This window comes from Oncorhynchus clarkii, chromosome 7 (assembly GCF_045791955.1).
Source record: "Oncorhynchus clarkii lewisi isolate Uvic-CL-2024 chromosome 7, UVic_Ocla_1.0, whole genome shotgun sequence".
Lineage (NCBI taxonomy): Eukaryota > Metazoa > Chordata > Actinopteri > Salmoniformes > Salmonidae > Oncorhynchus > Oncorhynchus clarkii.
Window position 1 is genome coordinate 85,135,057 of NC_092153.1, and position 24,658 is coordinate 85,159,714.

At 41.0% G+C, this 24,658-nt stretch overlaps 1 protein-coding gene across 3 annotated transcripts in view; it reads left to right on the forward strand.

Moving 5' to 3' along the window:
• Positions 1-11,787: 11,787 nt before the first annotated feature.
• Positions 11,788-24,658, forward strand: part of LOC139413937 (DENN/MADD domain containing 6Aa) — a 40,408-nt gene continuing 27,537 nt past the window's right edge. For all 3 annotated transcript variants that reach the window (XM_071161823.1, XM_071161821.1, XM_071161822.1), the window contains exons 1-4: positions 11,788-12,118; positions 12,350-12,388; positions 12,489-12,531; positions 23,384-23,496. In XM_071161823.1, the coding sequence (XP_071017924.1) occupies positions 11,891-12,118; positions 12,350-12,388; positions 12,489-12,531; positions 23,384-23,496 (423 nt within the window). In that variant the 5' untranslated portion in view covers positions 11,788-11,890. The remainder of the gene's footprint in view (positions 12,119-12,349; positions 12,389-12,488; positions 12,532-23,383; positions 23,497-24,658) is intronic.

Consider the following 24,658-nt stretch of genomic DNA (forward strand, 5'->3'; position numbering starts at 1 on the left):
GCGGGCGTTGCAAAATAAATGTACACATACTGTGTTATTCAATTATTTCACCAACACCGCTTGCATCATGAAGAAGTGGCTGCATAACCGAGCGCTAAAATAGAACTTTGTTCTATAGACTTGCCACAAGTCCCTTCCTTATGTCTGGAAGATACAAACCCACGTGGATACTTGAAAAACAAACGAGGATAGATTCATTAAAGATAACGCACTAAAAACTATGTTTCCCTTTTTATATGTGGATTAGTTTTTTTTTTTGTGGATTTTTTTTAAAGATTTTGTATGACTCCAGGTCAAAATTATACAAAGAACCAGCTAGAAATAGGAAAATATGCATGTCAGGTAATGTTTATCTCCAAGGACAAGCTAGCTAAATGTCATTGAATGTTTCATGTGTGTTTCGACCTGCACCCCTATTAATGAATACAGTTGTTTTCAATTTTTTAACCTGTGTCTCATGATCACATCTGGTGTCCATGGACAAAATCAACATGTGCACGTGGACACACGCGTTTTGCCTTGTAGGCAGCATGTTAAGTTTCCTCAATATATCAACAGGAAACTATAATTGGGTAAACTTTTCAAATAGCTGGTTACTTGCTCAGATTTATATCACCTGAAGAAGAAAAAAATACATGCACTTTGACACATGTGGAGCTCCTACATGTGTCTACATGATTCAGGCAGTGGCGGTTCTAGACCATTTCAACTGGTGGGGCCAAGCTGGGGCCAGTTGTACTGTTAGAGGGGCCAGTTACATTAGACGTTATTGTTATTGTTATTGTTATTGACGTTATCGTTTTCTTCATTGCATTGCAGGCATTAGCAGGCAAAAGACCATGTTCACAATCATCATCTTTGCCACTGTCTAATAACGGATGTAAAAAAGAACGATAGCAAAAATTAGTTATGTAAATATTATTCCATTCTCCACATTTAGGGGGGCCACAAGGGGTCCAAAATTGTTGTCACAGGGTTAGGGTTAGGGTTAGGGTTAGGCATGGATCCTCAGATCCACAAAAGGTTCTACAGCTGCACCATCAAGATCATCCTGACTGGTTGCATCACTGCCTGGTATGGCAACTGCTCAGCCTCCGACCGCAAGGCACAACAACGGTTAGTGTGTACGGCCCAGTATATCACTGGGGCCAAGCTTCCTGCCATCCAGGACCTCATTATCCAGGACCTCATTAGCAAATTGACTCTGTACTGGTACCCCCTGTATATAGCCTCAACATTGACTCTGTACCGGTACCCCCTGTATATAGCCTCCACATTGACTCTGTACCAGTACCCCCTGTATATAGCCTCCACATTGACTCTGTACCGGTACCCCCTGTATATAGCCTCCACATTGACTATGTACTGGTACCCCCTGTATATAGCCTCCACACTGACTATGTACTGGTACCCCCTGTATATAGCCTCCACATTTACTCTGTACCGGTACCCCCTGTATATAGCCTCCACATTGACTATGTACTGGTACCCCCTGTATATAGCCTCCACACTGACTATGTACTGGTACCCCCTGTATATAGCCTCCACATTGACTCTGTACTGGTACCCCCTGTATATAGCCTCCACATTGACTCTGTACCGGTACCCCCTGTATATAGCCTCCACATTAACTCTGTACCGGTACCCCCTGTATATAGCCTCCACATTGACTCTGTACCAGTACCCCCTGTATATAGTCTCCACATTGACTCTGTACTGGTACCCCCTGTATATAGTCTCCACATTGACTCTGTAACGGTACCCCCTGTATATAGCCTCCACATTGACTCTGTACTGGTACCCCCTGTATATAGTCTCCACATTGACTCTGTACTGGTACCCCCTGTATATAGTCTCCACATTGACTCTGTACTGGTACCCCCTGTATATAGCCTCCACATTGACTATGTACTGGTATCCCCTGTATATAGCCTCCACATTGACTCTGTACCGGTACCCCCTGTATATAGCCTCCACATTGACTCTGTACTGGTACCCCCTGTATATAGTCTCCACATTGACTCTGTACCGGTACCCCCTGTATATAGTCTCCACATTGACTCTGTACTGGTAACCCCTGTATATAGCCTCCACATTGACTCTGTACTGGTACCCCCTGTATATAGTCTCCACATTGACTCTGTACTGGTACCCCTGTATATAGTCTCCACATTGACTCTGTACCGGTACCCCCTGTATATAGCCTCCACATTGACTCTGTACCGGTACCCCCTGAATATAGCCTCCACATTGACTCTGTACCGGTACCCCCTGTATATAGCCTCCACATTGACTCTGTACCGGTACCCCCTGTATATAGTCTCCACATTGACTCTGTACTGGTACCCCCTGTATATAGCCTCCACATTGACTCTGTACTGGTACCCCCTGTATATAACCTCCACATTGACTCTGTACCGGTACCCCCTGTATATAGTCTCCACATTGACTCTGTACCGGTACCCCCTGTATATAGCCTCCACATTGACTCTGTACCGGTACCCCCTGTATATAACCTCCACATTGACTCTGTACCGGTACCCCCTGTATATAGTCTCCACATTGACTCTGTACTGGTACCCCCTGTATATAACCTCCACATTGACTCTGTACCGGTACCCCCTGTATATAGCCTCCACATTGACTCTGTACCGGTACCCCCTGTATATAGCCTCCACATTGACTCTGTACCGGTACCACCCTGTATATAGCCTCCACATTGACTCTGTACCGTAATACCCTGTATATAGCCTCCACATTGACTCTGTACCGTAATACCCTGTATATAGCCTCCACATTGACTCTGTACCGTAATACCCTGTATATAGCCTCCACATTGACTCAGTACCGTAATACCCTGTATATAGCCTCCACATTGACTCTGTACCGTAATACCCTGTATATAGCCTCCACATTGACTCTGTACCTTAATACCCTGTATATAGCCTCCACATTGACTCTGTACCGTAATACCCTGTATATAGCCTCCACATTGACTCTGTACCGGTACCCCCTGTATATAGCCTCCACATTGACTCTGTACCGGTACCCCCTGTATATAGCCTCCACATTGACTCTGTACCGGTACCCCCTGTATATAGCCTCCACATTGACTCTGTACCGGTACCACCCTGTATATAGCCTCCACATTGACTCTGTACCGTAATACCCTGTATATAGCCTCCACATTGACTCTGTACCGTAATACCCTGTATATAGCCTCCACATTGACTCTGTACCGTAATACCCTGTATATAGCCTCCACATTGACTCTGTACCGTAATACCCTGTATATAGCCTCCACATTGACTCTGTACCGTAATACCCTGTATATAGCCTCCACATTGACTCTGTACCTTAATACCCTGTATATAGCCTCCACATTGACTCTGTACCGTAATACCCTGTATATAGCCTCCACATTGACTCTGTACCGTAATACCCTGTATATAGCCTCCACATTGACTCTGTACCGGTACCCCCTGTATATAGCCTCCACATTGACTCTCTACCGTAATACCCTGTATATATCCTCCACATTGACTCTGTACCGTAATACCCTGTATATAGTCTCCACATTGACTCTGTACCGTAATACCCTGTATATATCCTCCACATTGACTCTGTACCGTAATACCCTGTATATAGCCTCCACATTGACTCTGTACCGTAATACCCTGTATATAGCCTCCACATTGACTCTGTACCGTAATACCCTGTATATAGCCTCCACATTGTTATTTGTTATTTTATTGTTTACATATCTATTTTTACCTAACACTTATTTTTCTTAGAACTGCGTTGTTGATTAAGGGCTCGTAAGTAAGCATTTCACTGTTGTATTTGGCGCATGTGACAAATACAATTTGATTTGATATATGATATGATATCATGGATGTTGTGTGATGTTTCCATCTGATTGTCAAACAAAACATGTCAACAAGTAGACTACTTGTGTCAGTTTGTTCCAACATAGTAATTCAGCCTGGTATAATTCATTTACTACTGGATACTTACACCCCTAATTTAGACACGTTTCTGCTAATAGTTTACGACATTTGTTAGTCAGTTAGTTTGATAGGCCTTACATGCAATTTCTCTTCTGTGAGAACTTGTTTCCCCAGAAGACTAAATAAAGTAGTGCTCACCAGAATAATGTCTTACATTGATAAAAATGAATGCATTAGTAATCTAGTTTCGTTTAGGGGACCGGGGAGAAAACAAATGAACTTCAAAACAGTGGAAAGATTACTCCTGTGCAAACTGTCATCAGTTTTAAGGAAATGAAAAGCTGAGAAAACAATGAAACACTTTTCTGTTAAGTCTTCAGTTCATCTTGGGTGCATATTTTATGTAGTTGAAATACACATTACACATGCATTCGCATTTTCTCAAGAGATGTTGGAAGGAAATAAATCAGATTTTTCCAATCATGTTCCCAAGACAAAATAAAACATGTGTTGTATAATTTCACTGCAAGAAATGCATAATTCTGCAGGAGTTAAAATTATATTATGTTATGTATGGGAGGTTATCGGCCTACAGTCAGTCCATATTTCAGTTGCTATTACATTTAACCCATAAACATGAATTAGGAATATTTTGTTCATTCATGGAAACAAGGATACTCATGAGGGGGATATCAAAGGAAAATGTAAACAGCTTGTCCTGAAAGAGACTTTAAGTGGGAAATGAGCTACTACGAGGAATACTGTGTGCATGTAAACGTGGTCAGTGCCTCTGCACCTCTAGTCACCACACACACACACAGAGACTTTAAGTGGGAAATGAGCTACTACGAGGAATACTGTGTGCATGTAAACGTGGTCAGTGCCTCTGCACCTCTAGTCACCACACACACACACAGAGACTTTAAGTGGGAAATGAGCTACTACGAGGAATACTGTGTGCATGTAAACGTGGTCAGTGCCTCTGCACCTCTAGTCACCACACACACACACAGAGACTTTAAGTGGGAAATGAGCTACTACGAGGAATACTGTGTGCATGTAAACGTGGTCAGTGCCTCTGCACCTCTAGTCACCATAAAGGGGCTCTCTGATCAAGGCTTTAGGCCTATGACAAACCTTGTTTTTTTTAGTTTTTTTTACAATGAAGACATCGACTCTCCTTCCATTGGACTCCTAGTCACACACACACACGCACACACACGCACGCACACGCACGAACACACAGCTACTGGACTGGTATTTATTACCACTACACCATGTCTATTTATTATTGAACAATACATTTCTTAATTCCCCTGCACATGTCTAAATGTCCTACTTCAATTTGTTTCATTGCCTTCTTGTATTATATTTCTGAAAAAAACATTGTAGCCTATTTTAAATTAATTGAGCTTTTATTTTCTAGTACGATTCTATTGTGAGTTGCAGTGTTGAGAGGTGAACCTGCAAGGAAGCATTTTATTTGCCTGCATACTCCAGGTACATTGAGTGTATAAAACATCAAGAACACCTGTCTTTCCATGACAGACTGACTCAATATTAGGAAGGTGTTCCTAATGTTTTGTACATTCAGTGTATATCATGTTTCTATGACAAATAAACAAACTTGAACTTGAGAGTACTTTTTATAGTAGTTACACCAGCTCAGTGACATGTCTAAGGAGGGAAACACATATACATTTAGTGGGTGATAGCTAAAGCTATAAAGTAGCTAGGAAAAACTCAAGGCCCTAAGTAAACCACATAGCACATTTCCTGGCCCTAAATCTCTCACAAACCTCCAAAATAGAGACTGGGATGTCTTTGGGGAATGGATAACAGCTGTCACAGTCATTCTGGGATTCACCAGGGTCTTGGACTCCTCTCTGTAATCTCATTGCTTTGCCAGTGTTGTGGCTAATAGAGGAATTAAAGGATTTGCCCTTAGATTATGATCATGAATCTCATGATGTCACAAAACATGGTTTTGTGTTTTGATGCAGTGTTCGACCTACATGATGCAGGGTTTTGCAATTATAGGATTTTTTTTATTTCAACAAATTAAATACTATTAAATGAAAGAAAAGCAGTAGTTGCCACCGAAGCCACTATCCGAGATGTGAGTTTTTAACATTTGGTTTTGATTAAGGGGGGGGGGGGGAAGAGCCAGACCAAGGCTTGTACTTGAATCTCTACACTGGTGGCAGTGCCACTACCGGGACAGTGGGGTTTGCAATTCGGCTCGGACTCCAGTTCTGGAGACGAGGAACCTATCTCAACATTGTGTTAAAGGGGGGAGACAACCAATAACCCAATTGGCTCCCGAGTGGCACAGCTGTCTAAGGCACTGCATCTCAGTGCTAGAAGCGTCACTACAGACCCTGGTTCAATCCCGGGCATTGTAACTGACTTGCCTAGTTAGATAAAGTAAAAGGGGGGGGACAGTTGTAACTTTATCTAACTAGGCAAGTCAGTTACAATAAATAATATAAAAGTAAAGTAAATAATAATAATAAAATACATTCTTATTTTTCAATGACGGCCTATCCCGTCCAAACCCTCCCCTAACCTGGACGACGCTGGGCCAATTGTGCGCCGCCCTATGGGACTCCCGATCATGGCCGATTGTGATACAGCCTGGATTCAAACCATTCACTGCCACCAGTGACGCCTCTAGCACTGAGATGCAGTGTATTAGACCACTGCACCACTCTGTAGCCCCTAATTACTACAATGTATTTTATTTACTGAAACATTGAGACATATGATCTGATGCTACTGCATAAATGCAGAGAATGGCAAAAAATTGCAACTAAACGAAGAGCCGATGAAATCGACTACAGATGAGGACACTTCTAGCCAATCAAAACCACATAACCGGCCGTGGTAAGTGAGTTGTGCAGGACTGAGTTTTATTTGCATCTGATAAAACTTTATATTTCTTGAGGAAAGAGCATTGTTTGTCTGAGCCAAACTTTTTTTATATATATTTTTTTTATGGCAGGGAAATTCGCACTGACACTTAATGTTAGCTTGACGGCTATTTGTTTACCAATCTATGGTACAATGTTATTTGCAATTATATTTTAAAATATATATATATATATATATAATTTATATCAACCACTTGGTGTGGTGCAAAGGACTGTTTTTATTTGCAACTAGTAAGAACTTTTCTTTTTGTGAGACCCTGATTCATGTGAACGTATACAAGTTTAATATTCTTCATCTAGTCACTGTGATAGTAAGTGTCCATTTCTGTTTTTTCTATTAATGCCAGGGGAATCCGTAATATTTTGAAAAGGAAATCTTTATTTTTGTATTGTAAGGCTAAGAGTGCCAACTTTTATTTAATTCAAGAGACTCATGCCTGATACTGCATTTTGGAAGTGTCAATGGGGGAATGATATTTGGTTTTCATTTGGTACTAATAGGTCAGCAGGTGTCGCTATTTTAAAAGGCAACTTTAAGGGTCATATATTGAGTCATGAAGCAGATCATACAGGGAGATGGATTATACTATTGGTAGATGTCAACCACGTTCAATTCATTGTTGTAAATACTTATGCTTCCAATAAAAAGTCAAGTAACTGTATTTTATTTAGAGACATTGAGAGGACAATAAGTCAAATGTATAAATTTCCATTGGCCAAAGTAATATGGGGTGGAGATTTTAACACAGTATTACATGATAATCTAGATAGATGGCCTCCTAAGGATAGCAATACTGTTTGTGAGATAAGGAATATACAGTGCCTTGCGAAAGTATCCGGCCCCCTTGAACTTTGCGACCTTTTGCCACATTTCAGGCTTCAAACATAAAGATATAAAACTGTATTTTTTTGTGAAGAATCAACAACAAGTGGGACACAATCATGAAGTGGAACGACATTTATTGGATATTTCAAACTTTTTTAACAAATCAAAAACTGAAAAATTGGGCGTGCAAAATTATTCAGCCCCCTTAAGTTAATACTTTGTAGCGCCACCTTTTGCTGCGATTACAGCTGTAAGTCGCTTGGGGTATGTCTCTATCAGTTTTGCACATCGAGAGACTGACATTTTTTCCCATTCCTCCTTGCAAAACAGCTCGAGCTCAGTGAGGTTGGATGGGGAGCATTTGTGAACAGCAGTTTTTAGTTCTTTCCACAGATTCTCGATTGGATTCAGGTCTGGACTTTGACTTGGCCATTCTAACACCTGGATATGTTTATTTTTGAACCATTCCATTGTAGATTTTGCTTTATGTTTTGGATCATTGTCTTGTTGGAAGACAAATCTCCGTTCCAGTCTCAGGTCTTTTGCAGACTCCATCAGGTTTTCTTCCAGAATGGTCCTGTATTTGGCTCCATCCATCTTCCCATCAATTTTAACCATCTTCCCTGTCCCTGCTGAAGAAAAGCAGGCCCAAACCATGATGCTGCCACCACCATGTTTGACAGTGGGGATGGTGTGTTCAGCTGTGTTGCTTTTACGCCAAACATAACGTTTTGCATTGTTGCCAAAAAGTTCAATTTTGGTTTCATCTGACCAGAGCACCTTCTTCCACGTTTGGTGTGTCTCCCAGGTGGCTTGTGGCAAACTTTAAATGACACTTTTTATGGATATCTTTAAGAAATGTCTTTCTTCTTGCCACTCTTCCATAAAGGCCAGATTTGTGCAATATACGACTGATTGTTGTCCTATGGACAGAGTCTCCCACCCCAGCTGTAGATCTCTGCAGTTCATCCAGAGTGATCATGGGCCTCTTGGCTGCATCTCTGATCAGTCTTCTCCTTGTATGAGCTGAAAGTTTAGAGGGACAGCCAGGTCTTGGTAGATTTGCAGTGGTCTGATACTCCTTCCATTTCAATATTATCGCTTGCACAGTGCTCCTTGGGATGTTTAAAGCTTGGAAATCTTTTTGTATCCAAATCCGGCTTTAAACTTCTTCACAACAGTATCTCGGACCTGCCTGGTGTGTTCCTTGTTCTTCATGATGCTCTCTGCGCTTTTAACGGACCTCTGAGACTATCACAGTGCAGGTGCATTTATACGGAGACTTGATTACACACAGGTGGATTGTATTTGTCATCATTAGTCATTTAGGTCAACATTGGATCATTCAGAGATCCTCACTGAACTTCTGGAGAGAGTTTGCTGCACTGAAAGTAAAGGGGCTGAATAATCTTGCACGCCCAATTTTTCAGTTTTTGATTTGTTAAAAAAGTTTGAAATATCCAATAAATGTCGTTCCACTTCATTATTGTGTCCCACTTGTTGTTGATTCTTCACAAAAAAATACAGTTTTATATCTTTATGTTTGAAGCCTGAAATGTGGCAAAAGGTCGCAAAGTTCAAGGGGGCCGAATACTTTCGCAAGGCACTGTATGTCTAAGGTTAGGTGTTCTAGATTGTTGGAGACATAAGAACCCAGATTAGATTATGTTTACATGGAGTACCAAAGATTTATCTATACAATCCCGTATTGATTTCTGGCTGATATCTGAAGATATGGCTGAAAGATATTCCTTAAAGCAAGGTGTAATTACTTTGATTCACAAACCTAATAAGGATAGTCTTTATATAGACAACTGGAGACCCATTAGCCTGTTGAATAATGATGGGAAATTATTTGCCCTTGTATTTGCTAAGAGGTTGAAACAAGGCTTGCGTCATATAATTGATGAAGAACAATCTGGTGTTATGCATGGTCGTCACATTAGTAATAACATCAGGTTGATCACAGATATGATTGACTATGATGACCTCATCCTTGATGATACTTTTCTTATGTTTGTTGATTTTTATAAAGCTTTTGACACTGTGGAACATTAGTTTATGTTCAAAGCAATATGTTTTTGGGGGTTTGGTGACTTTTTTTGAAAGCAGTCCAAACTTTATATAGTGGTTGTACTAGCTCTGTAAAATTAGCTCACGGGACATCTCAAAGATTTGATATTGGGCATGGCATTAGGCAGGGTTGCCCAATTAGCCCATATTTATTTGTATTGGTTACTCAAATAATGGCTCTTCATATCTAGAAAGGGAATTTTCAAGGTGGTTCAGCACTTGGCAATGAATTTCAACTATGTCAACTGGCTGATGATACCACCATATTTTTAAGAGACAGGAATGAGGTTTCTAAAGCAGTTTCCTGTATTGAAGACTTTTCCTTAGTTTCGGGTTGGAAAATTAATATCAATAAGTCAGTCTTATTTCCACTAAAGGATTGTGTTTTACAGGAAGTATATGGCATCCCAATTAAAGATAAGATTATTTATCTTGGAATTGTTATATGCAAGGATGAATAACAAATGAGTGAATTGAACTTTAACCCCATTAATGAGAAAACAAAGAAGAAATTGAACTTGGTGAACTTGATGAGAGATATTTCGTTATATGGTCGGGTTTTATTATCTAAAGCTGAAGGGTTATCCAGATTGGTTTATGTCTCGTTATCACTTGCCTTACCCCCTAAAATTGCAAAGGACTTAGATTAGATTCTTTATCATTTTATTTGGAGGAACAAGCCTGACTATCTACAGAAAGATATTCTCAGTAATACCCGAGAACAAAAAGGTCTTGAGGTTTTAAACTTCAATACTCTAAATAATACTTTTTAAATTAATCGGATTCTGAAATATATTAAGAACCAGAACAGTATTTGGAATGTCTTCCCTAAGTATTTATTTGACTCTGTTGGTGGTTTAGAAATTTTGCTTCATTGTAATTTTGATGTTGATAAAATCCCAGTAAAGTTGGCCAAATTCCATAAGCAGGCAATTTTAGCTTGGATGTTAGCGTATCAACACAATTTTCCCCATCACAGATACTTTATATGGAACAACAAAGATATACGATTTACGATTCATAACTGGTTTGAGAATAAAATTATTTTGGTTGGTCAGTTACTGAATGAGGATGGATATCTACTATCATATGGGGAATTTCTTGATAAGTTTAAAATTCCAATAACCCCAAAATAATATGCAATTGTTTTTGATGCAATTCCAAGGGGTGTTGTATCTCTTTTAAATTCCTCTGTGGTTGATGTAAGTAACATAGATTTACATGAAAATATATTCATTGGAAATATTATCATCAAAGATAAATGTTGTAATAAACAGATTAGGAATATTGTTTGTGATACAATTCCCTCAGTAAGATTATTTTGGTCAAATATCTATGGTGATATACAATGGGGGAAAGCATGGAAAATTGCTAACAAATATTGTATATGTTTTGGAAAGATTCAAGCTGAATATTGAATATAACTGTGATTTCTGTGGAACGGAGAAGGAGACCATTTTGCATTTGCTTTTTGCCTGTATTTATAGTAGAATGTTTTGGATTGACATACACAATTGTTTTGAACATTTTTAATAGAACCGGTTGTACTATTTAATCGTTTTGATATGATGATTTATTTTAGAAATTCTGACATAAAGATGTAGTATATTTAATCAAACTGCTAATAATACTAGGTAAATTTCACATTCACAAATGCAAATAGTCTAATTCAAAACCTAACTTTTTCACTTTATAAATGAGTTTAAACAATATGGCACTACTTCAACTAAAATGAAAAACAAAAAGGCAATTAAAACTTCTTGTATTTTTAATTAATATGATTTGTTTGTTTAGGATTCCTGGCCATGTAAATAGTTTGTTTGTATGCTTGTTTGCATGTGTGACTATTCCTCTTTTTTTGTTGATGTATGTTAATAAAAATTGTTTTGCAAATGTGTTAACATGTTTAAAAAAACGCCCATGATTGTAGCGCTGACTAGTGGGCTTGTGCCGCTACTGCATTTCTGGTTGGAACGTTACGTACTTACGTAGCGTAGCCACGCCGGATTACGTGGTTGTTGTTTTTTTTAACGTGTGAGGTACATTGTTTAGCTTGCTATCGAAGAATAAAGTGACCAGTATAAAAGTTATCTAAAGGAAGCAATTTCATGATGGCTTTGCAGGGCTCTGAGGAGATAGAGGAGCAACTCGCAGAGCCTGAAGAGGTTGGAGACGAGGATGTGAGCATCTCTCCAGCTGAAGAAATAACATTAACCGTCGGGCCTGGAGGAGAGGAGGACACGGACCCGCTTCTCCTCCCGTGGGATCGCTTCTCTGCCTGGCTACACTGTATCTGTGTCGTCGGGTTTGATCTAGAACTCGGCCAGGCGGTGGAGGTGCAGTGAAATAAATACCTTTCTCTGCTTGTTGTCAATTCGGTAGATGGATGGCTAAAGCTTAGCTGGCTCACTAGCTAATGGTGTTAGTCGTAGCTAACTATATCTGGCTAATGTTCTTTAGCAAGCTATTGGAATTTAAAGTAACGTTATACAGTTAACATCTAGTTAGCTAGCTATCCGCGTTAACAGCTACGTTAGCTAGCCAACTGTTGTTTCTCTCTCTTGCAGGTCATCTACCCACACCATTCAAAACTATCCGAGAAGGAGGCAAGTTATGTTTTCAAAAGTAACCTCCTGTATCACACTGACTGTCTGTATTGTATTGAAACGTCACATCAAATAAACTGTCACCTTATTTTTGTTCCAGAAAACAAGTATCTGCTACTTGTCATTCCCAGACTCCAACTCAGGTAAGCTCCTTCCTTCATAGTCTCTCATGAACCAGAATCTGGTTTTACAGAGATCTGGGTTTACGGGGATCTGGGTTTACAGGAAACGTTGAATTTGACGATTTTCCTTTAAACCAAGGAAGCGGCCGTTCACTTGCAATTCACCAGTTTAATAATGTCAATACGGTCGTTACTTCGCAAAGTACGGAGTCTCGATGAGTAACTATCGTCATAACTGCCGCCTCGGCATGTATTTACTGACAAAAAAGGTCTAAATAAAGTTTCATGCAGTTTTTATTCCCATGGTTTAAAAATAGCATATTTTTTTTCTTCCTCGGCTGATAATTGAAGCACACTTCCCATTCGACATGCTAGTGGATATAGGCAACCTGTAGGTAGGCTTCATTGCATCAGACAATGAGCTGGAGGCACTATGCATTTTGAAAACCTATAGGCCTACTTGTTTGAAAGCACGTCTTACCTTGCTTCAGAGTAAAATCCGACCATTGGAGGCAATTATTTTATTCACTTCCATATGCCACTGAGACCACTTTCTCTCCTGTTCTATTGGTTTTCAAATCAACTTTCATTGTCCATCAGCCAAAGGCACAATCCTAGTCATATTAGCAACCCATGCTAGTTGATGATGATCCTAGTCATATTGGCAACCCATGCTAGTTGATGATGATCCTAGTCCTATTAGCATCTCGTGCTAGTTGATGATGATCCTAGTCATATTAGCATCCCGTGCTAGTTGATGATGATCCTAGTCATATTAGCATCCCGTGCTAGTTGATGATGATCCTAGTCATATTAGCATCTCGTGCTAGTTGATGATGATCCTAGTCCTATTAGCATCCCGTGCTAGTTGATGATGATCCTAGTCATATTAGCATCACGTGCTAGTTGATGATGATCCTAGTCATATTAGCATCCCCGTGCTAGTTGATGATGATCCTAGTCATATTAGCATCCCGTGCTAGTTGATGATGATCCTAGTCCTATTAGCATCCCGTGCTAGTTGATGATGATCCTAGTCCTATTAGCAGCCCGTGCTAGTTGTTGCATCTTTGGATCTCCCCTCTTTCCAAATTTCTAACTGTTATTTTCACCGCTTTTGGCAACAGTATTTTCCCGCTAATTGCATTATGGCTTACTGCCTTGTGCACATTGCTGCGCTTAAAATGTTTTAAACTAAACGTTCTGATCTGTTGCGTCACCCTCATTGCTTTTAAGGTGTTTGTGTTGCCTAGGCCTACTGGTTGTATGAATTTGGGATTTATTGTCCCAAAGTCTGTTTGGAATAGGCCATTTTTTCTTCTTGACAAACTGCCCAATAAAATTAGATAAATGTTTCTACTGTGAGGGTTAGTAGATTGACATAGGCTAGTGATTTTGTTATTTGTCTTGTTGGCTGAGGAAAGGTAACTGTGACAGTTATTGTAACCTCTTCAAGGTGGGCATTGTGATTCGGCAAGAAGGGAAGCGTAATGTTGCAGCCTCAACTTGCATGTTCTGTTAATATGAATGACCATAATCTAAATGTGATTTGTGTCATTCTGAGCACCGTGGGTGGACGCTCTGATCAGGTTACCCACCCAATGTGCACCGTGGGTGGACGCTCTAATCAGGTTACCCACCCAATGAGCACCGTGGGTGGACGCTCTAATCAGGTTACCCACCCAATGAGCACCGTGGGTGGACGCTCTAATCAGGTTACCCACCCAATGAGCATCGTGGGTGGACGCTCTAATCAGGTTATCCACCCAATGCATATGGGTCCGGTACATTTCTTAAATGCTGCAGGTTAAATGTCCGGCGCCACATTTTCCTGAAACCCTGTATCACGCCCATGTTAGACACGCCCCCGACACCATGTATCACGCCCATGTTAGACACGCCCCCGACACCCTGTATCACGCCCATGTTAGACACGCCCCTGACACACTGTATCACGGCCATGTTAGACACGCCCCTGACACCCATGTTAGACACGCCCCTGACACCCCGTATCACGCCCATGTTAGACACACCCCTGACACCCTGTATCACGCCCATGTTAGACACGCCCCTGAAACGCTGCTCCAGACACGGAGTCAGTCATTTACCCCACAGCTGATTGGGTGTCAGGCAACAGCTGAGTTTATATAAAGCTGTAACAAATATTTTCTCTGGACTATCATACTTTTCTAAGTAGTAAGTACACACTTACAGTACCAGTCAAAAGTTTGGACACGCCTACTCATTCAAGAGTTTATTTATTTGTACTATTTTCTACATCGTAGAATAATAGTGAAGACATCAAAACTATTAAATAACACATATGGAATCATGTAGTAAAAGTGTTCAACAAATCAAAATATATTTATATTCTTCAAAGTAGCCACCCTTTGCCTTGATGACAGCTTTGCACACTCCGTGCAGAGTTAAACCGTAAGAACAATCAGCAAGACAAAATAAGGAAAGAGTAACACAATAAAATAACAATAACGAGGCTATATGCAAGGGCTACAAGGGTAGTTGAGTTTTAAATAAGGTAATATGTACATGTGGATTAAAGGCAAAAGTGACTAGGCACAATCACAATGGATATTTAAGAGTAGCAGCAGTGTGTGTGTGACATTAATATGTGTGTGTGGGTAGAGTCCAGTGAGTGGGTAGAGTCCAGTGAGTGGGTAGAGTCCAGTGAGTGGGTAGAGTCCAGTGAGTGGGTAGAGTCCAGTGAGTGGGTAGAGTCCAGTGAGTGGGTAGAGTCCAGTGTGTGGGTAGAGTCCAGTGTGTGTGTGACATTAATATATATGTGTGTGGGTAGAGTCCAGTGTGTGGGTAGAGTCCAGTGTGTGGGTAGAGTCCAGTGTGTGTGTGACATTAATATATATGTGTGTGGGTAGAGTCCAGTGTGTGGGTAGAGTCCAGTGTGTGGGTAGAGTCCAGTGTGTGGGTAGAGTCCAGTGTGTGGGTAGAGTCCAGTGTGTGTGTGTGTGTGGGGGGGGAGTCCAGTGTGTGTGTGTGTGTGGGGGGGGAGTCCAGTGTGTGTGTGTGTGTGTGTGGGGGGGGAGTCCAGTGTGTGTGTGTGTGTGTGGGGGGGGAGTCCAGTGTGTGTGTGTGGGGGGGGGTAGAGTCCAGTGTGTGTGGGGGGGTAGAGTCCAGTGTGTGTGTGGGGGGGGGGGGTAGAGTCCAGTGTGTGTGTGGGGGGGGGGGTAGAGTCCAGTGTGTGTGTGGGGGGGGGGTAGAGTCCAGTGTGTGTGGGGGACTCCATCAGGTTTTCTTCCAGAATGGTCCTGTATTTGGCTCCATCCATCTTCCCATCAATTTTAACCATCTTTCCTGTCCCTGCTGAAGAAAAGCAGGCCCAAACCATGATGCTGCCACCACCATGTTTGACAGTGGGGATGGTGTGTTCAGCTGTGTTGCTTTTACGCCAAACATAACATTTTGCATTGTTGCCAAAAAGTTACATTTTGGTTTCATCTGACCAGAGCACCTTTCTTCCACATGTTTGGTGTGTCTCCCAGGTGGCTTGTGGCAAACTTTAAAAAACACTTTTTATGGATATCTTTAAGAAATGGCTTTCTTCTTGCCACTCTTCCATAAAGGCCAGATTTGTGCAATATACGACTGATTGTTGTCCTATGGACAGAGTCTCCCACCTCAGCTGTAGATCTCTGCAGTTCATCCAGAGTGTTCATGGGCCTCTTGGCTGCATCTCTGATCAGTCTTCTCCTTGTATGAGCTGAAAGTTTAGAGGGACGGCCAGGTCTTGGTAGATTTGCAGTGGTCTGATACTCCTTCCATTTCAATATTATCGCTTGTACAGTGCTCCTTAGGATGTTTAAAGCTTGGGAAATCTTTTTGTATCCAAATCCGGCTTTAAACTTCTTCACAACAGTATCTCGGACCTGCCTGGTGTGTTCCTTGTTCTTCATGATGCTCTCTGCGCTTTTGACGGACCTCTGAGACTATCACAGTGCAGGTGTATTTATACGGAGACTTGATTACACACAGATGGATTGTATTTATCATCATTAGTCATTTAGGTCAACATTGGATCATTCAGAGATCCTCACTGAACTTCTGGAGAGAGTTTGCTGCACTGAAAGTAAAGGGGCTGAATAATTTTGCACGCCCAATTTTTAAGTTTTTGATTTGTTAAAAAAGTTTGAAATATCCAATAAATGTCGTTCCACTTCATGATTGTGTCCCACTTGTTGTTGATTCTTCACAAAAAAATACAGTTTTATATCTTTATGTTTGAAGCCTGAAATGTGGCAAAAGGTCGCAAAGTTCAAGGGGGCCGAATACTTTCGCAAGGCACTGTAATTCACTACAACAAACAGACAAAAATGTGGGGAAATGGGGAAAATGTGATTTTTAGATTTGCTGTAAGCCACACATTGTTTTTTTTCCCCCCGCGGGCCGCGATGTTCTGTCTAATAACGACTGGGACTATGCAATAAAATGTTCGCAGGCTGATTTTAAAAAGTAATAATAATGTTGAGACGGGTTGTAATGTTCACATGCTCATTGATAATGAATTAATCAAAAAAAAGCTATGGAACATTGTATTGGGTGGATCTCCTCTTTAAATACATATTTAAAGAGGTTTTTTTTTACCATCAGATCAAATGATTTACCTAGATTGACTCATTGAAACAACAATGTGACACATAGCACAAATACATATTTAAAGAGGTTTTTTTTTACCATCAGATCAAATGATTTACCTAGATTGACTCATTGAAACAACAATGTGACACATAGCACAAATACATATTTAAATAGGTTTTTTTTTTACCATCAGATCAAATGATTTACCTAGATTGACTCATTGAAACAACAATGTGACACATAGCACAAATACATATTTAAAGAGGTTTTTTTTTACCATCAGATCAAATGATTTACCTAGATTGACTCATTGAAACAACAATGTGACACATAGAACAAATACATATTTGTTTTATGGACATTAGTCATACTGGGATGAAGTCCAAGAGGCCCAAAGTTAGTTTTGTATTGGATATTCCCTTTTTTGAACCGACTCTTTTGTCTTCACATACGCTGCTGTTACTGTTGTTATCTATCTATGCTGTTGCCTAGACACTAGCCCTGCTTATATATACATATCTATATACTGGTACGCTGTGTGTACAACAGCCATGTTATTGTTATTCCATTGGATTTATTCCTCCTGTTATGTTTCTTTTTTCTCTCTTCGTTGTTGGGCAGGGCCTGTAAGTAAGCATGTCACTGGTAGTTTACACTGGATAATTCTCACTGAACTGTAAAAAGAAGAAAACCCTTTCTGAAGTGAATTTACAGAAATTATTCAGAGCTTCAGATGTATACTTAGCTATTTCCTTTTTAAATATTTTTTGTTGTTGTACATTACCCCTTTTTGTCACCACTTTTTGATCTTGTCTCATTGCTGGAACTTTCCAATGGGCTCAGGAGAGGCTGAGGTGGTGTCATGCGTCCTCCTCATCACCCGCCAGCTTAACCCGGGTTAAGCCGGGTTCACCAATGTGTCGTTCAACTGACGACCGGGGTAAGCCCGCAGGCACCCGGCCCGCCACAAACAGTCGCTAGAGCGCGATGAGCTAAGTTAAGCCCCACAGACAAAACCCTCCCCCGGCCAAACCCTCCCCTAACGACGCTGGGCCAATTGTGAACTGTCCTATGGGACTCCCGACCACAGCCGGATCTGGGAATGAGCCCAGGTCTGTAGTAGCACTGCGACGCGGTGCCTTAGACCACTGCACCTCTCAGAAGGCCATATAGTTAACCTGTCTAGGACTGATGACACTCATAGGACTTCATGTTACACAATACATGTATGTTTTGTTCGGTAAAGTTCAAATTTATATCCAAAAATCTAATTTTACATTGGCGTGTTACGTTCAGTAGTTCCAAAACATGCAGTGATTTTGCAGAGCCACATTTTGCAGAGCCACAATTTACAGAAATACTCATAATAAATGTTGATGAAAATACAACTGTTATACATGGAACTTTAGATACACTTCTCCTTAATGCAACCGCTGTGTCAGATTTCAAATAAAAAATAAAATACTTTATGGAAAAAGCATAATCTGAGAACGGCGCTCAGAGCCCAAACCAGCCAGAGAAATATCCGCCATGTTGGGTCGTCAACATTAGTCATAAATAGCATTATAAATATTCACCATGTTGGGTCGTCAACATTATCAGAACTAACATTATAAATATCCGCCATTTTGGGTCGTCAACATTATTCATAAATAGCATTATACATATTCACTTACGTTTGATCTTCATCAGAATGCACTCCCAGGAATCGCAGTTCCACAATAAATGCTTGTTTTGTTCGATAATGTCCATAATTTATGTCCATTTATGTCCAATAGCTTCTTTTGTTAGGGCGTTTGGTAAACAAATCCAAAAGCGCGATCTGGTCCATTCGGACGAAACGTTCAAAAAGTTATATTACAGGTCGAAGAAACTTGTCAAACTAAGTATAGAATCAATCTTTAGGATGTTTTTATCATAAAAGTTCAATAATGTTCCAACTGGAGAATTCCATTGTCTGTAGAAAAGCAATGGCAAAAAGAGCTTACCTCTCAAGTGAAAGCGCGTGGCTGAGAATGAGGCTGACCAATTAGTCAAACAGCTCCCATCTGGCCCCCCTTCACATGAGAAGCCTGAAACAACGTTCTAAAGACAGTTGACATCTAGTGGAAGCCTTAGGAAGTGCAACATAACCCATATCTCACTGTGTTTTCGATAGGGGCTGAGTTCAAAACTACAAACCTCAGATTTCCCACTTCCTGTTTGGATTTTTTTCTCAGGTTTTCGCCTGCCATATGAGTTCTGTTATACTCACAGACATCATTTAAACAGTTTTACAAACTTTGGAGTGTTTTCTATCCAATACTAATAATAATATGCATATATTAGCATCTGGGACTGAATAGGAGGCAGTTCACTCTGGGCACGCTATTCATCGCAAAGTGAAAAATGCTGCTCCCTATCCCAAACAAGTTAACTACTTTAAAGTTATCACATTTTTTCGATCAGATATTATTAATTTTACCAATATTTTCACAAAAGTCTAATTACTGTTTTCGTAGTCGAACTGTTATAAACAAATCAATATGTGTAATGTTTTTTTTAACATGGTTCCCTTAATGAAAAGGCTTAACACTGGAAGAAAAATATATATTTCAAACAAATTATACAAATATTATACATTTTAATCAGCAACTGGGCCTGAGTTGCAGGTAGTTTACTCTGGGCACGCTTTTCATCCAAACGTGAAAATGCTGCCCCCTATCCTAAATTACTGACTCAGTGTCTGGAGCAGCGTTTCAGAGGCGTGTCTAACATGGATGGTCAAGGGCAGTCAGGTCTGGAGTGAACAATTTCGGCAGATCATTTTAGAAAGAGACGGTCCAGATTGTCTAGCCCAGATTGTATAGCCCAGCTGATTTTGTAGCTCTTTCAGAACATTGGCTATCTGGATTTGGGTGAAGGAGAAATGGGGGAGGCTTGGGCGAGTTGCTGTGGGGAATGCAGTGCTGTTGACTGGGGTAGGGGTAGCCAGGTGGAAAGCATGACCAGCTGTAGAAAAATGCTTATTGAAATTCTCAATTATTGTGGATTTAGCCGTGGTGACAGTGTTTCTTAGCCACAGTGCAGTGGGCAGCTGGGAGGAGATGCTCTTATTCTCTATGGACTTTAGTGTCCCAAAACTTTTTGGAGTTTGTGCTACAGGATGCAAATTTCTGTTTTGAAAAAGCTAGCCTTTGGAAAGCAAACTTCCTGTGTTTGTCGGTTCCTAACTTCCCTGAAAAGTTGCATATCGCAGGGGCTATTCGATGCTAATGCTGTACGCCACAGGATGTTTTTGTGCTGGTCAAGGGCAGTCAGGTCTGGAGTGAACAAAGGGCTGTATCTGTTCCTGGTGAGGAAGGCATTTAAAAAAATATTTAAAAAAATAACCAGGCATCCTCTACTGACAGAATGAGGTCAATATCCTTCCAGGATACCCGGGCCAGGTCAATTAGAAAGGCCTGCTCACTGAAGTGTTTTAGGGAGCGTTTGACAGTGATGAGGGTTAGTCGTTTGACCGCAGACCCATTACGGACGCAGGCAATGAGGCAGTGATCGCTGAGATCCTGGTTGAAAAACAGCAGAGGTGTATTTGGAGGGCAGGTTGGTTAGGATGATATCTATGAGGGTGCCTGTGCTTACTGATTTGAGGTTGTACCTGGTAGGTTCTTTGATAATTTGTGTGAGATTGAGGGCATCAAGCTTAGTTTGTAGGATGGCCGGGGTGTTAAGCATGTCCCAGTTTAGGTCACCAAGCAGCACGAGCTCTGAAGATAGATGGGGGGGGGGCAATCAATTCACATATGGTGTCCAGGGCACAGCTGGGGGCAGAAGGTGGTCTATAGCAAGCGGTGGATCGTAAGACAGAGCTCTGCAGGCTATCTCTGCAGTAGATTGCAACTCCGCCCCCTTTTGGCAGAGTTGTAAGGGAGGTGTTTTTAGAATATGAACTAAACTCTGAAGGCATATAAGAAAATACATTAACATAATTTAAACTCATCTGACTACTTCTCTTGCATCATGAGTTAATAAAGATTATATTTTTTAAAACGGATTCAAGTTTTTACCGGATCTTGGAAAAGTATTATGGTAATGAGACCCATGTCCACAGAAGGTTTTTGTACTTAATAAATATTATATTTTAATGTTTACTTAAACTAGTATACCATTTTATGGACAAACTAGAGCAACATATATTTTATTCAAATAAGTTTAAAGTTTTTTTGAAAATTAAACATTTTTAAAACATTATCCTAGTATTTAATCCGGATGCATTTCGGTAATGAGTTTTTGGAGTAACAAATGTCAAGAAATACAGGCGCAAATGTAAAATGTATTTAAAAAGACACTTTCCCAAAACTAGACATCTTGGCCGATTTTTGCCGATATGTCATTGTTTTGTAACTTAATTTGCTACAGACATTTTAAACTGGTTTAATGAGAATCACCTTAAGCATGTGACTAATACAATTCAATATTTTTTTTATAAAAATAAAAACAATTTGACACCTGTATTAGTCTGTAGGGCAATTCCCACAGTAACTCAGATTTTAGGCCAAACATGTATGCCAAACAAATACCATTTGATTTCTAAGTTTAACAAACCATACAACAACCATACAACAACCATACAACAACCATACAACAACCATACAACAACCATACAACAACCAAACCATTTACACCAAACATTTTGCTGAAACATAATGATGGATCTGACGTTCTCTTTACAGAGATTCATTCTGAATAGGTACACAGAGGTAGAATTATACAATATCCTCCTTTTACATATTTGGGAATTTATTTTACACACTGGCTATTATTTTAAAGACGTCTGCCACCAAACAAGACAACGTTTGGTTGGACTGGACCAAATATGAACCAATCATAGATGTTGATGTTTCATAAGTTCTGGACATCAGGGTCGAGCTCGGCAGGGTCGAGCTCGGCAGGGTCCTCAATTTGTGTGTGCTGTACTGTCCTGAACTATACTCTACTGTACTATACTCTACTCTACTTTACTTTACTGTGATGTACTGTACTCTACTGTGATATACTATATTCTTCTGCGACATACTCAACTGTGTCACTCAGGTGGCTTAGCCACCTCAGCACACAAAGCATAGCCTGGAATTTCACACGTTGTTCAAGAAGTGACTGGAACTCGGCCCACTTGTTACCTGCATCAGAGGAGAAACTCCGGGAAATGTTAACATCACTGTATTTAATCAACACTTGGTCCAACTGAAATCTGACTTCCTGTATTTAATCAACACTAGGTCCCACTGAAATCTGAATTCCTGTAATCTAATCAACACTAGGTCCCACTGAAACCTGACTTCCTGTATTTAATCAACACTAGGTCCCACTGAAATCTGACTTCCTGTATTTAATCAACACTAGTTCCCACTGAAATCTGACTTCCTGTATTTAATCAACACTAGTTCCCACTGAAATCTGACTTCCTGTATTTAATCAACACTAGGTCCCACTGAAATCTGAATTCCTGTAATCTAATCAACACTAGGTCCCACTGAAACCTGACTTCCTGTATTTAATCAACACTAGGTCCCACTGAAATCTGACTTCCTGTATTTAATCAACACTAGTTCCCACTGAAATCTGACTTCCTGTATTTAATCAACACTAGTTCCCACTGAAATCTGACTTCCTGTATTTAATCAACACTAGGTCCCACTGAAATCTGACTTCCTGTATTCCAACCCCTTTGAAATACTCCGATGTATACATGTTGGAGAGATTGGACCTGCTGCACTAGGCACCTGGGAAAACCTCCTGTCCCCATGTGGTGTGCAGATAGACACAGGCTGACATGCAGGCTCTGCTCTGCTCTGGAATGTAGAACTGGTGTTTCACTGTACAGTATGTTTTACCCCTTCAAAATGTCTTCACCAAATGCCTTGTTAGACTTCAATGTCTTATTTGGCCCCTGTATGACATTTTATTAGCCTGGTCCCAGATCTGTTTGTGTTCTTGCCAACTCTGCTGCCATTGTCAAAAGCATGATAATTCCGTAAGGAGTTGGTAGGACAGCACAAACAGACTGGCACCCAGGCTTCATTCTTATTAGCTATTCAGGGACCTTTCAGTAAAACAGCTTCTTTGTGTGATAAATCACTGCTTTAACAGTCTGGTTTCAAAACCTCCATCTCAGAACCCTGTTGCTATCACAACATTCCTCCCCTGTCCTCTTCCCCATGTCAGTGCTGAAATCCAGCCAAGAGGAAGATGACTACATTTGTTTCCTCTTCCTGTTTGGCAGGTTGTCTAGGGGACACACAGTTCTGCTTCCGTTTCCGCCAGGCCTCAGGCAGGAAGTCTTCTCTGGGATGTTTTCTGGACCAGTTTGACCGTGACGCCCCAGTCTGCCTGAAGGTAAAAAGGGGTCTCTGCAGGGCGGGGTCTCTGCAGGGCAGGGCGGGGTCTCTGCAGGGCGGGGCGGGGTCTCTGCAGGGCGGGGCGGGGTCTCTGCAGGGCGGGGTCTCTGCAGGGCGGGGTCTCTGCGGGGCGGGGTCTCTGCTGGGCGTGGTCGCTGCAGTTGTTAATTGTGGTCGTAAACATTGTTTTGAGTTAATTCTATGGGGGAGGGTGGTCTGCAACTTATTTGACAGTACACGGGGAGGGTTATTTGAAAATGTTTTTGATCTATCAAACTCTGAGGACCATGTTGAATGGGGCTATCTGGGTTAGAATAGATATAGAGCTGTCTGGGTTAGAATAGGAATGGCTGGGTTAGAATAGATATAGAGCTATCTGGGTTAGAATAGGAATGGCTGGGTTAGAATAGATATAGAGCTATCTGGGTTAGAATAGGAATGGCTGGGTTAGAATAGATATAGAGCTATCTGGGTTAGAATAGGAATGGCTGGGTTAGAATAGATATAGAGCTGGCTGGGTTAGAATGGCATTTATGTCCGCTAAGGGGAAACTCCTCATGACTGTACAGGTAAACATTGACTCACACCTGAGAGATGAGAATCTCTGTGAGAGCCATACAGTCTCAGCCAACACTTTCCCCATGCCATGACACACCTCAGCCAGTAGACACCTCAGCCAGTCACCAACCAGCCGGAACACACCTCAGCCAATCACCGGCCGGCCATTACACGCCTCAGCCAGTCGCCGGCCGTTACACGCCTCAGCCAGTCATCGGCCGGCCATGACTTCCTACTGCACTCTGACTGCCAGCTCTGGTCACACACTGGAAAATACTGAAGTTGGAAAACAAAATAAATATTCCTTGGGAGTGTAACCTGTCCTATAGACCTGTCCTATAGAGAAGGAGCTGGTATGATGTCAGTGTATAACCTGTCCTATAGAGAAGGAGCTGGTATGATGCCAGTATATAACCTGTCCTATAGAGAAGGAGCTGGTATGATGCCAGTAGATAGCCTGTCCTATAGAGAAGGAGCTGGTATGATGCCAGTATATAGCCTGTCCTATAGAGAAGGAGCTGGTATGATGCCAGTATATAACCTGTCCTATAGAGAAGGAGCTGGTATGATGCCAGTATTATCCACTGCCTCAATTCACTTGT